The sequence below is a fragment of the Myotis yumanensis genome, unplaced genomic scaffold (genome assembly GCF_028538775.1).
Source record: "Myotis yumanensis isolate MYYU_CA2020_CCGP unplaced genomic scaffold, mMyoYum1.0.hap1 SCAF_5, whole genome shotgun sequence".
Classification (NCBI taxonomy): Eukaryota; Metazoa; Chordata; class Mammalia; order Chiroptera; family Vespertilionidae; genus Myotis; species Myotis yumanensis.
In genome coordinates this window covers 23,269,546-23,282,375 of record NW_027223756.1, presented here as the reverse complement: position 1 = coordinate 23,282,375, position 12,830 = coordinate 23,269,546, and the positions used below count along the sequence as shown (strand labels likewise).

Genomic DNA, 12,830 nt, shown 5'->3' with positions numbered 1-12,830 from the left:
TTAAGAAGTAGTGTTCATGAATGTGTTGGTAATGGTGGTTGCTTTGTTTGAGGTTATGTTTAGGAAGCTAGAAAACTAAAAGTAGAGATGGAGAGGGTGGAATAATCCTATATAATAAAGAGGTAATATGCAAATTGACCATCACTCCAACACACAAGATGGCCACTCCCATGTGGTCAAAGATGGCTGCCCCCATGTGGACACAAGATTTCCTGCAGGGGAGGGCAGTTGGGAGGGACCAGGCCTGCAAGGGAGGGCAGTTGGAGGCAACCAGGCCAGCAGGGGAGGGCAGTTGGCGGGGACCCAGGCCAGCAGGGGAGGGCAGTTGGGGGCGACCAGGCCTACAAAGGAGGGCAGTAAGGGGTGACCGGGCCAGCAGAGGAAGGCAGTTAGGGGTGACCAGGCCTACAAGGGAGGGCACTTAGGGGTGACTGGGCCTGCAGGAGAGGGTAGTTAGGGGCAACTGGGCCAGCAAGGGAGCAGTTAGGCATCGATCAGGCTGGCAGGGGAGTGGTTATGGGGTGATGAGGCTGGCAGGCAGAAGCAGTTAGGGGCAGTCAGGCAGGCAGGCAGGCGAGTGGTTGGGAGCCAGCAGTCCCAGATTGTGAGAGGCAGGGATCAGGCCTAAACCGACAGTTGGACATCCCTTGAGGGGTGCCAGATTGGAGAGGGTGCAGGCTGGGCTGAGGGACACCCCCCCCCCATGCACGAATTTTGTGCACCAGGCCTCTAGTAATAATAATAATAATGTCATCTAACACAGGAGTCGTCAACCTATGGTCCACGGACCACTGGTGGTCCGTGAGGTCTGAAATGTTGGTGACCACTGATCTAACATATACCAAATGCCCATTCTGAGGTCTAATTTTTGTAAGTATTTTGTGTTTGTTAACTCATTACTCCTCATAACAATCCAATAAGGAAGATACTTTTGTTAGCCTCATGTTAGAAGATGATAAAAACAGGCCCAGACAGGTAAATTAACTTTGCCAAGGAGGAGCTGAGATATGGATGCAGACAGGATGGCTCCAGGACCAGTGCCCTTAATCACTAGAGAAAGAATAAGGTCATTCAAGGAATAGAAGAACAGCCCAACCCTAGGAAGGTGTGGAGAAACTGGAGACATTGCTGAGCAAACAATATCTACTATGCACATTTGTATGAGACTTGCCAGGGGCCAACATGCCTTATAAAAAAGGCCTCCCCACCCTGTACTTCATTGGCCAGCAGAGTCATAGTATAAACTTTTGGAAAGAGGAAAAATGATTTATAGTTGAGACACTGAGTGAAGACCTATAACATGGCCAAGTACACCATGAGCTTTCGATGTTCTTGGAATCACACCCACATGGAGAACATGCAGTCTGGCTGTGTATTGACAGCATGTCAAACTCACACATACGGGACAAGGCAAAGCCAAGGCCTGATTGAAAGGATGCTAAAGATTCAGCGAACCACTTTTATTTATTTATTTATTTATTTTCGCTTAAAGTATTACAAAGGGTATTACATAAGTGTCCTTTTTTCCCCCCCGCCCTTGACAAGCCCCTGCCCTCCCTTACCCCCCAGTGTCTTATGTCCATTAGTTATGGTTATATGGGTGCATACAAGTCCTTCGGTTGATCTCTTACTCCCCTCCCTCCTGTCCCCCAACCCTCCCTGGTCTTCCCACTGCAGTCCGACAATCAGTTTGAGGCAGCTCTGCCACTGTATTTATTATTGTTCAAAGGTTTGTAATGGTCTTAATTATCCATGAAAGAGTGAGATCATGTGGTATTTTTCCTTCATTGACTGGCTTGTTTCACTTAGCATAATGCTCTCCAGTTCCATCCATGCTGTTGCAAATGGTAGGAGTTCCTTCTTTTTAACAGCAGCATAGTATTCCATCCTGTAGATGTACCACAGTTTTCTAATCCATTCATCTACTGATGGGCACTTAGGCTGTTTCCAGATCTTAGCTAACAGCGAACCACTTTTAGATTTAGACACTTTATCACTTATACCAGGGGTGGGCAAACTTTTTGACTCGAGGGCCACAATGGGTTCTTAAACTGGACCGGAGGGCCGGAACAAAAGCATGGATGGAGTGTTTGTGTGAACTAATATAAATTCAAAGTAAACATCATTACATAAAAGGGTACAGTCTTTTTTTTTTTTTTAGTTTTATTCATTTCAAACAGGCCGGATCCGGCCAGCGGGCCGTAGTTTGCCCACGGCTGAATTATACAGTCAGCAAAGAGAGGCGTAAGTCAGAAGTGCCAGTTTTCTATCATCTTGGTCTCACACATCTTGTTTGGCACCCAAACAAGAGGGACTGGATGATTGCACACCAGTTGTAGGATGCCCTGTTGCTGAGGAGGCAATTCTAGTCTGCAGCTAGGAGGGTTTGGTTTTATAATCTGCTGCCCTGTCCTGAGAGGGGCAGGGCAGATAGTCCCACACCTCATAGAACCTGGGAGGCAGTGAGGGACGTCTATGATAGCCTCCCGGAGAAGATGGGAAGAAGAGTGGAAGATGGCTCATATCTTTTGCAGGCCTCTCATCTCATGTTCCAAGAATATCACAAGGTGTTCCCCTGAGACTCAGAGAAGCCATGGTCCCACCTTTTGCCTCTGTAGATCCCTGCAAGGTTACCATGGTACATGGTGAAATCATTCCTCTATAAAGGGCAGTGGAAGGCAGGACTTAGGACAGGATCATGGCAAGGAGAGTGCTTGCTGGACACGGAAGATCTGTCCTCTGTGAGGCTTGACATTTTGCTGGAAGTAAGGGTAGCAGATGCTGTCCTGGTCCCCTCAAAAGGCAGTGAATTAGCTGTGAATGTGGGAGTAGGCCATGGATTGGCAGTATGAACATCTGGGCCCAGAATCCAGGACACTGAAAGGCCTTTCTGCCTCCCCTAGCACTAATTTGCTTTATAAACTCCTATGGTCAGGTTTTCCCCTGTTCAAGAACCTATATTGATCAAATATTGCCAGATAAAACTTAGAGTTTATCCTTTTGTAGCCATTCATTTGCATCAGACTCATCTGACACAACTCATTGATTGTTTGATTGTAAACTAAACACGTGCTTGACACCTGCTGTGGTCAGATAGTCCTGGCACAGAAAGATAAAAGACACACTGTGCATGCATCCTTCTTTTCAGCCCACCTGATTGTCTCAAATTGTTTTCTAAGATAAAACATTGCAGATACTGGTTTTATTTCTCATCCTCTGCTTATCCAAATTTGTGGATTCAAGAACCACTTGAATTCAGGAAACCTTCATTGGAAAATCAAGCCTGGACTCATCACTTATGTTCCTTCTGATTGTTCCCTAGATTCTGCTTCTATTTGGTCTTGGTCATTTCTTGTATGAAATCCTCCTGTGCTCCCATTCCATTTGGATTTCTCTGCAGTGCCTAGAGAAGGAGCTAAAAGTTAGCCTCAAATGACAATGGACTGATTTGCTTGCACTAAATGGGAAGGATCGATGTGGAAAGCAGCCAGGAACAGAGAGTTTTGCTTTTCTCCAAGCTTTATGAAGGTGGTACAGTGAGCTGTGGCATTTGATTATATGTTATATGCTTGTGCTTTTAAAGACAAATTTGAAGACAATTTTTTCCCTTTTTATGTAGACTTAAGTTTGGGTGACTTTTGACGGTCCAGTTTGCAGCAAGTAAAGAAAATACAAGGCAACAGTTTGACATTTCTGATGACCATCTTCTTTTAGCTAGAAGGAAGAGAGAGAGATGAAATCTCAGGCTGAGTTTTTTCTTTTTCTTGATCAGTGTCTTGCATCTACATGCAGGTGACCTCTTTATAATTGCCATTCCTCTTACAGAGGGAAAAAATAAAGACTTACCGACTTGCTTCTAACAGTGTCCATTAATTAAAATGAGACAAGGTCCATGCCCAGTTTTCTATTGCTGCATTCCAGAATCTACCACAGGGCCAAATGCACCAAACATGCTCAACAAATAGTTGTTGAATGGAATAGCTAATTGAATTTCCACTCCCGATTATAAATTTAATCTCCACAAGAAATCCATTCGAAAAGCACATCCAAAATTAATTTAGAATCACTGACATTCATTTCTTTTTCCTTTCATGTCTCTTCATAAATTAATTTGTTTCACAAATGCTTACTGGAAATGCATATTAATTAAATGTTTAAAGGTAAAGAAATACAAATCAGAAAAGAAAGGACTCAAGTTCTGGCCATGTTATTTATGTCTGAGTGACCTTGGCAATTAATTCATTGCTTCCAGCTTCAGACTATCATGTATAAAATGGGAAGAAAGCTCTTATCATCAGTGGTTTTGTGAGAATTAAATGGAAACCATAAGCAAAGTGTAGTGCTTAGCACAGATTAGTGGTTCCTAATAATATTACCAAGTGTATAGGATCCAAACATGAACAAGATAAACCCCCCTCAAGATGTTTACAAATTAGTCCTGGGAAAGAATACATTCACATAATTATGCTGCAAAGAGAAAACATCAGTACAAGAAAAGGCTACGTGGCTGTTTTAAAATATATTTTATTATTATTCAGGCTAACAGATCAGGAGATGACTGCCATTGAAAAGTTTGTTAAAATCACAGATCCCTAGAAAAGGGGCGGGCATGCCACACAGGAAACACCAGGTTTGTCAGGTGGGGCAGTAAGTGGGCACAGCCTATATTGTGGTTCCCATGGGAAGGGATGGGAGAGACAGGGTAAGCGGGGTTAGGATAGGCTAGTTTGAATAATTTCAATGGGCTCAGGGTGAAAGGGCTGTCCCTAGTTTTCTGGTACCTGGCCCTCAAGGCCAGGGGAGAGGGATAGTAAACTAGAGGGTCAGAGCTCCATAAAGGAGGGGGTTGACAATGTGAGCTTTGGATTGGTGGGTTTGCATTTGAAAGGTCACTTCCAAATGCATTGTTTGCTGTCTCTAGGAATTAGCTCACCCTGCCAGGGGCATTATCCCCAGGATCAGCAAGTCCCCAAGATAAAAAGATGTGATTAATACAATGACTCAGTTCATAGGAAGGATGGAAATAGCCATATTAGCCATGTCCAAGTCTCCTTTTAAATCGGACTGGACTCCCCATCCACTCATTCACTAGCATATCACCCTATTTGCTTCTTCATAGCACTGACCTTTAGTTCTTTTCTTTGTTTACCTGTTTACTAGTATTGTCTGTTTATCCCATTGCACTTTCAACTCCATGAAGGCATGAAGTTTGTTTGCCTGGTTTACTCCTCCAGCTCTAGTTTCTGGTATGGTGCCTAGCACACAGTAGATGCTCGATAAATATCTGTTAAATGAGTGAAAACTAGTGCTTGATGACTGTACAGGTGTGTTTAGTGTGGAGCCGGTTCTAACCTTTAGTGTAAGCCACCCATGTCTACTATTAGGTTTTGGCCAAAACCGCATATCTATTTGATAGGCCCATCAGAACTTTATTAGCAAAGGGGTCTAGGAAAGAACTCACCTCTGGGACCAGCAGACAAACTTGAAACAGTACAAAGTGCTGCAGAGTTTGGGAGGTAGAAACATCTGTGTGTGTATAAAGCTCTATTTCTCTTGGTTGAGTGTTGGCCCTGCCCCTCATGGATTCATAACTTGGTGCTTGTGTGAGAAAGACCTATGTTTTAAAAAGGAAAGATCTGTTTTTACCAAAAGTGGTACAGTATTTTAGGATGCATCATTAGTCAGAATCCAGCCAAGAAATTAAAACCTTACCAGGTGGTCAAACAAGAAAAATTTAACTTGGATGATAATGTACAAGATGTTAGAAATACAGTTAAAGCAATAGGGGTGGTGGTGGTAGTGGTGGAGGTGAGTCTGTCCTAAGATTAGAAAATGCTGGAGGCTGTTCCCTGCTTCTTGGCCTAGAGATGCAGAGTGAGAAGCTGGGGCCAGAGCTGGAGCCACCCAGCAGAAGCTGAGACAGTGGTGGATCGGCCTGGCTTGGGTGGGAACACAGACAAAGGGCATTTTTGGAAGGACAGGGAACCATGGGGAAGATTCAGCCTCCACCAGTGCCTTCCAGTATCTAATCCTAACCAGACACAGTGGACAAGGAAGTCTGGAAGCCACAGTATGACCAACTCAACTTCCAGTATAGAGCAGAGCAGAAGAGGGGAAATGTAGGCAAATGACAAGCACAGATAAGGGCAGTGTTGATTAGTGTCCCATAAAAAGATTATAACATACAAATAAAGATGGCATGGACTCACCACCCCTGTACCACACAACCTTGCTTTTTGAGGGTTTGGACACATCAGTGTACCTGGTGGAGTGGTAATACCCAGGAAAAACAGAAGCCATCTCTTGCAGAGAAAGCAGTAGAAGTAGCAGGACTGAGTATGAGTGGCAGTAATACTACATGATCTCCTACATGCAGCTTACAATGCAGCAGAAACATAAAGAAATAGCCATGGTAGCTCAGTCACTTATAGGAGTTAATAATAGGAGAGGCTTATTAAGTGTTAATCTTGGTTTGGTTCATTTGCATCCTTTGTCTACATAAATTCATTAAATCCTCACCACAATATGACATCCTCAAGTTAGGCCCCAACCCCTAGCCTTGCACCTTAAGGGGACTGTGCCATAGCATATCTTCATGAAAGTGTTCAGAGTCCTTCCTAAATAGTGAGGATTGCTGGGACCATTAGTGCCATTTGGCCAGGGAACCCTGTTCTCTGTTTCTTGCCTGCAAGGTTCTTTTTGTCCTCTTCCTTGCTTATGAGGCACCAGGTTCCCTAAGGAGCTCCAAGACTTGGGCTTCCTAACAGGGTCATCCTGAGTCCCCATTACAGTCCTGGTTCCAGGAGGGCAGCCTTTCCAGCAGATTGTTTCTGTGGCCAGCTCAGCATTCCTTTTGCATGATTGCAAGGGCTTGAACTACCAGATGGTTCTAATAGGCATATTTCAGCAATTCATCTTGTTTATATAGATAGGGTCTGGCAAAATAAAGTTTTTCTTAGAGTTACATCTTTGGGACTGACCTGCTGTTAATGTCCCCATTTTAGATAAGGATACTAATACTATAATGTAAAATAAAAATGTCTAATCCAAGATTACACAAGGAGAAAATATTGCATCCCAAGTTTTTAAAAAGGCATTTTTATTTTAGATCCTGAGCTTATTATTCCATCTGAGGGCACAGAGAAGGCACACCCTAGGGTTTCCCAAAACAACTGGAGGCACTAGCAAAGGTCAGAGATCTTGCCATAGTAGATGTGTGAGTGGAGCTGGGATGGGTGGAGGTAAGTTCTACAGAAATATGGCACTAGATGTCATTAAGCTAAGTCCATATTATACCAGGCCGATGGGACCTCCAGATTGCTTCCTCAACTGGGTAGTTCACTGGGTAATGCGATTCTCCAAACTTTAAATAAGTAGAAAGGTGGAGGAACAACAGAACTTCCACTCCTTCTCTTGTCAATGCAAAACCTTCCCTTATTTTTCAATATTCTTTCAGAAGAAGGATTCTTAGAGCTCTTTGTCTACCCCTGGCATCCGTTTTGTTTTGTAAGGGCTTCTGCAAGAGGTCCTTGAGAATGCTTTAAAGTAGGGCTTTGTTTCTCATGAGAACATGAGGGGAAGACGGAAAAACCTCCCATTTGTTTAAGTGACAAACATGACCTTCATGCTCTTTTTTGCTGCAGCGAATCAAGTGGCAGCAACTGAAATTCAGGCCCTCGGTAGGTGTATAAATATGCGTGTGTGCAAAAGCCACTGTTACACTTGCCGAAGCACGTGAGACCCCTGCCTTGGCAGATTTACTTTTTAACTCCAGGCAGAGATATCACAGGTAACCTACCATGAAGCTAGTCACTGTATTCCTGCTGGTGACCGTTGGCATTTGCAGTTACTCTGGTAAGTAGCTTGGAACGTATGATATTTCTCTACCTTTCTCTTAATAGGACACAACTAGTCAGCCCAGGCTTCCAGTGGTATATGGTGGAGGGAGTTTTAGAATCACAGAATGGTAAAGTTGGAAGGGATTTTAGATGTACTCACCCCAATCTAAACCCTAGCCCAGTGGTCGGCAAACTGCGGCTCACGAGCCACATGCGGCTCTTTCGCCCCTTGAGTGTGGCTCTTCCACAGAATACCATGTGCGGGTGCGCACGTACAGTGCGATTGAAACTTCGTGGTCCATGCGCAGAAGTTGGTATTTTGTGGAAGAGCCCCACTCAAGGGGCCAAAGAGCCGCATGTGGCTCGCGAGCCGCAGTTTGCCGACCACTGCCCTAGCCCAGTACCCCAGTGGCTATCTATTGAATGGCTACAACTTGTTGGGCACTGGATAAGCATTGGAAGATTCAGAGGTGGATCAGACATAAATATTGTTCTTAGGGTGCCTCTAGTGTGGCAAGGGGGAGAAGACTTCTGCAGAAGTGAGTACAGTGGTATTCAGCTAGAGCCCTGGGAGAGTGAGGGCGAACTGTTCAGTGTCTGGGTCGGGTGCAGAGGCTGGCTTCTTGGAGGACAATGGGAACTGACACATTCAGTGATGGTCATTGCTCATTCAGAGAACAGAAAACATTGCAGAGCCTTCCCCCAGAAGTACATAACTACATACAGAGAAGATACCAAAGTGTTTAAGAAGTAAAGAGATCAGTCATGAGAAACTAAGTGGCAGCTTATGAAATTTTTGGCAAGTCTGTAATTTCATCAGTTTCAGCTATTTTTGTTCTTTAGTTTCCAGGGACAAACATCCATTGACAGAAGTGACCACTGAAAGATGGGTGGAGGGAAATAAATATCGTTCACTGGAAGGGAATTCTGGAGGGAAAATAGGTGGTGGTAGAAGGTGAAGGTGAACAGACTCAATATTTTTATGATTTGAACGGGTACATGAAAAGGATTCCAGAGGAAAATGAACTATGGCAGGGTCTTAGCCAGCAGGAGAATATGTAATAGGAATTCTTATAAATCTGTTCATGCACAAGTATGTTTACATATCTGCACGCATTTTATAAAAATACACATATTTTTCCATTCTCTATACTTTTCTTTTTTTTTTTTAAATATATTTTATTGATTTTTTACAGAGAGGAAGGGAGAAAGATAGAAAGTCAGAAACATCGATGAGAGAGAAACATCGATCAGCTGCCTCCTGCACATCTCCCAGTGGGGATGTGCCTGCAACCCAGGTACATGCCCTTGACCGGAATCGAACCCGGGACCCCTCAGTCCGCAGGCCGACGCTCTATCCACTGAGCCAAACTGGTTTCGGCAATCCTCTATACTTTTCTACTGACTCGTTTTCTACATGAAAGTTACATTTCTAAAACTGAAGATATAAAATGCAGTTGTCTCATATAAATGCCTTGATAGTTTCCCATTGCCCTCAGGAAACAAACAAACAAGCAAAAACAACACCTCAAACTCATTAGTATGTCATTCAAAGCTTTGACAAACCTGACCTCACCTGAATTTTGCAGCCTCACCCCCTTTATCCCTCTTCATCACACCCCACCGGAGTTCTGCACTCCAGCCATTCTGGGCAGAAGACTCACTACACTGCACATGTACTTTCATTTTAATATCTCAGTGCCTTTGTTAATTATGTTCTTTTAAAAATTCTGTTCCCGTCTTTATCTTGTGATTCTGGCATTTTCCAAGAATCCTGCAACACTCACCCACAGCAGAATTAGTCATCCCTTCTTCTGTATTTCCATAGAGCATTGCCCATAATATGCAGCACTGTGGTGTGCACAGATCTATATTGTCCACCAGACAATGTGAGCTCTCAGAATGGAGTGTTCTTATCTTATGCATCTATGTAGCTACACCAACTTGTACAGAGTCATTGTTCAATGATGTTTATAGCATTGAGTTAAATTGGTTGGGAACAGTTTCCTGGGCTGTGGTTGGATCCATTCCTGGCCCCAAGTGGAGTTTGCTTATGGCATTTCAATTCACATGTAAAGTACACCCCTATTCAGTCAATCACTAGTATCGTTTAAGTGCTTACTACCTGCCAAGGTGCAGTACGGTGAGCTAGGATGGGGTGCAGTAGTGAGTAAAACGTAAGTTCCTTTCCTCATGGAGCCTACATTCTAATGAGAGGAGGGAGGCAAAAACAAAAAGATTTAATATTCTAGGTAGTGGTAAGAAAAAATAAAGATAGAGGGTGACAGGCGTGCCATTTTTGATACCTCTCTAAGAATGTAACTTTTGAGGAGAGACCAAATAATGTGAGGAAAGACCAAATAATGTAGCTACCTCGGGAAAGAAAGTTCTGGGGAACTGGGACAGCAGGTGCAAAGGCCCCAAGGCAGGAGTTTTCATGGGCAGTCAAGATGAGCATGGCTGGAAGGGAGCCGTGATGGACAGAGTGGAGCGTGTTGAGGTCATAGACAGGAGCCGATGCTCCTCTTTCACTCGGTTTCCCTTTTGCCCTGCAGCTACCGCCTTCCTCCTCAGCAGTGTCAAGAATGCCGTACCTTTACCTCTGGATGCAATCCCCCTTCTGGATCCATTAAAGCTTCTACTGCAGACTCTGGGCATTTCTGTTGAGCACCTCGTAGAAGGGCTAAGGAAGTGTGTGAACGAGCTGGGCCCAGAGGCCTCTGAGTCCGTGAAGAAACTGCTGGTAACTACAGCTGGTGGAGTAGTTTGTCACAGGCAGGGCTCACCTACCCTGAATGCTTACGTGGCTCCTACCTCACCCCATTCACACTGGTGGATGTGTATTTCCCCCTGACTGGTGGCTCATATGAAGTTTGCATGTTCAGTAATCTTGAGAAAAGTGCAGTATCTACATTTCCAGTAGGAATATGTGAATAACAGAGACCTGTGGGTTTAAAGAAGAAAATGTTAATGTATAAATTGATTTTAGAGAGAGAGGAAGAGGAAAAAAGAAAGAGAGAGAAAGAAACATCAGTTTGTTGTTTTACTTATTGAGGCATTCATTGGTTGATTCTAACATGCACCCTGACTGGGGTTCGAACCCACAAACTTGTTATATTTTACCAACTGAACTTCGTGACCAGGGCAAGACCTATTCTCTAGTTGTGACTTTGCCATTTACCAGCTCTGTGATCGGACTTAACCACTTTGAGACCTTGATTACCTGTCAGTAAAATGGTGGCTAAATAGGAGTGACTATTTTTGGGAATGTGCTAATTACATGTAACCTGCTCTTATTTTTATTACTGTCATTCTACCTTTCAGGGGGCCCTTTCACATTTGCTGTGATGACAGGATAAAGCGAGAATGGAAGGAGGAGGATGGTCTTCTCCTCCCTGGCTGAAACTTGTTCCATCCTAAAATGTAGTGACTCCTGGAAAGAATGAATAAAGCAATGAATAGATTTCACTGTGTCTTATTATTTTTTTTCTGGGGCCTCTGTTCAGAAGGGCCTTAACTAGATAACCTTTCCCTTGGGTCATAGACTCTAGAGAGCCTGTTGTTCTAAAGGTAACTCACCTTTTCAATAAGACATGATTTCTTATCTCTAAGGTAAACATCTCCATTGTTTTTTCTCTGATAGTGTTTCCAGACCCCTTACCCTCCTATCCCCCTACTTCTAAAGAAACTTTAAAGCATGAAATGAAAAAGCATTTTCAGAGTATTGTCCGACAAGTCTAGGGCCTCACAAATCTCATTGGTTTGGAGTCTGCACCGCTAGAATGTGAACCTCTATTAAGTTTGTAGTTACGGTAGGACCACTCCAAAGCTTCACTGACCCTCCCACCAAGTTAGGCCTTTACTACATCAGCCTTTGGCAAACGGGTTCTAACCTATCCTTCCCCACCCCCCATGATAACATCTATAACGATGCCAGCATTTTCTTTTCAAGACATAATTTTGGTTCTATATGACCACCTATAAAATAGACTTCAAGCTCCTTAGCATGGCATGCAAGGCCCTTCATGATCTCATCAATATCCCTTTCTTCACATGGACTCCAGTCCCAGCCATGCTGAAAAGATAGCCAAATCTCTTTGCTGTTAACACTTTTATGCCTTAATGAAAAATCAAGTTTTTTCCCCTACCCAAAGTGTTTGCCATAGTCTGCCTTCAGACTTGATCTAGTGCCAGCCTTGGGGCTGTTTGCCCTCAAATTCATTCCCCACTCTTCATCTACTCTGCTCTGGGTGGGGGGAAGACAGAGGGCATGAGGCTGAACCCTGCAGGTTGGCTTTCTCAGGTTCCAAGGTCAGCTGACTCTGGGCCTCTGTTCTGCCCCTGGGAGTCCCAGGCAGGAGATAGGTGGTTGGAAAAGGAGAAAGCCAGAATGTGGCCTCCTGTCCCTCTCTATTTGGAAGAAGTCTCTGGAAGTGCCTGTACCATGTCTGAGCTGCTAGGTCCTTCTGGATAGGTTTGCCTTGGTTCTAGCTTTTGTCAGTTGACTGTAGTTCCTGGCTCTGCTTATAACCCCTCTTTTCTTTCTTCTCAGCTGAGTTGGTAGTGACTTCCTCCTGTTACCAGTTCCTAGGTTATCTCACCATCACCTATTTGACTTTTTAGGTCAGTGATGGCGAACCTTTTGAGCTCGGTGTGTCAGCATTTTGAAAAACCCTAACTTACCTCTGGTGCCGTGTCACATATAGAAATTTTTTGATATTTGCAACCATAGCAAAACAAAGACTTATATTTTTGACATTTATTTTATATATTTAAATGCCATTTAACAGAGAAAAATCAACCAAAAAAATGAGTTCACGTGTCACCTCTGACACGCGTGTCATAGGTTCGCCATCACTGTTTTAGGTCTTCAGTCATTCATTGAATTAGTAAGTTCTCCTTCTTCTCACATAAAAATAACAAAAGGAAACCCTATACAGACTGAAAAAGCAGTGAAGTGAAAAACAGGACTTTAGGCTCGCACAGGTTTAT

General features: G+C 43.8%; 1 protein-coding gene across 1 annotated transcript; it reads left to right on the top strand.

The window, feature by feature from the left end:
* The first annotated feature begins 7,702 nt into the window (after positions 1–7,702).
* On the top strand, positions 7,703–11,301 carry SCGB3A2 (secretoglobin family 3A member 2). The gene is made up of 3 exons (XM_070414657.1): positions 7,703–7,854; positions 10,394–10,581; positions 11,163–11,301. Exons 1-3 carry the CDS (start codon positions 7,800–7,802, stop codon positions 11,184–11,186), a joined length of 267 nt encoding a protein of 88 aa, XP_070270758.1. The 5' UTR covers positions 7,703–7,799; the 3' UTR covers positions 11,187–11,301.
* The last annotated feature ends 1,529 nt before the right edge of the window (positions 11,302–12,830 follow it).

Bases quoted from the DNA above. Each gene is read 5' to 3' on its own strand.
- SCGB3A2 (XM_070414657.1), top strand. From the start codon at position 7,800: ATGAAGCTAGTCACTGTATTCCTGCTGGTGACCGTTGGCATTTGCAGT. The intron at 7,855-10,393 runs GTAAGTAGCTTG...TTTGCCCTGCAG, and splicing joins TGGCATTTGCAGTTACTCTG to CTACCGCCTTCCTCCTCAGC. The intron at 10,582-11,162 runs GTAACTACAGCT...TCTACCTTTCAG, and splicing joins AGTCCGTGAAGAAACTGCTG to GGGGCCCTTTCACATTTGCT.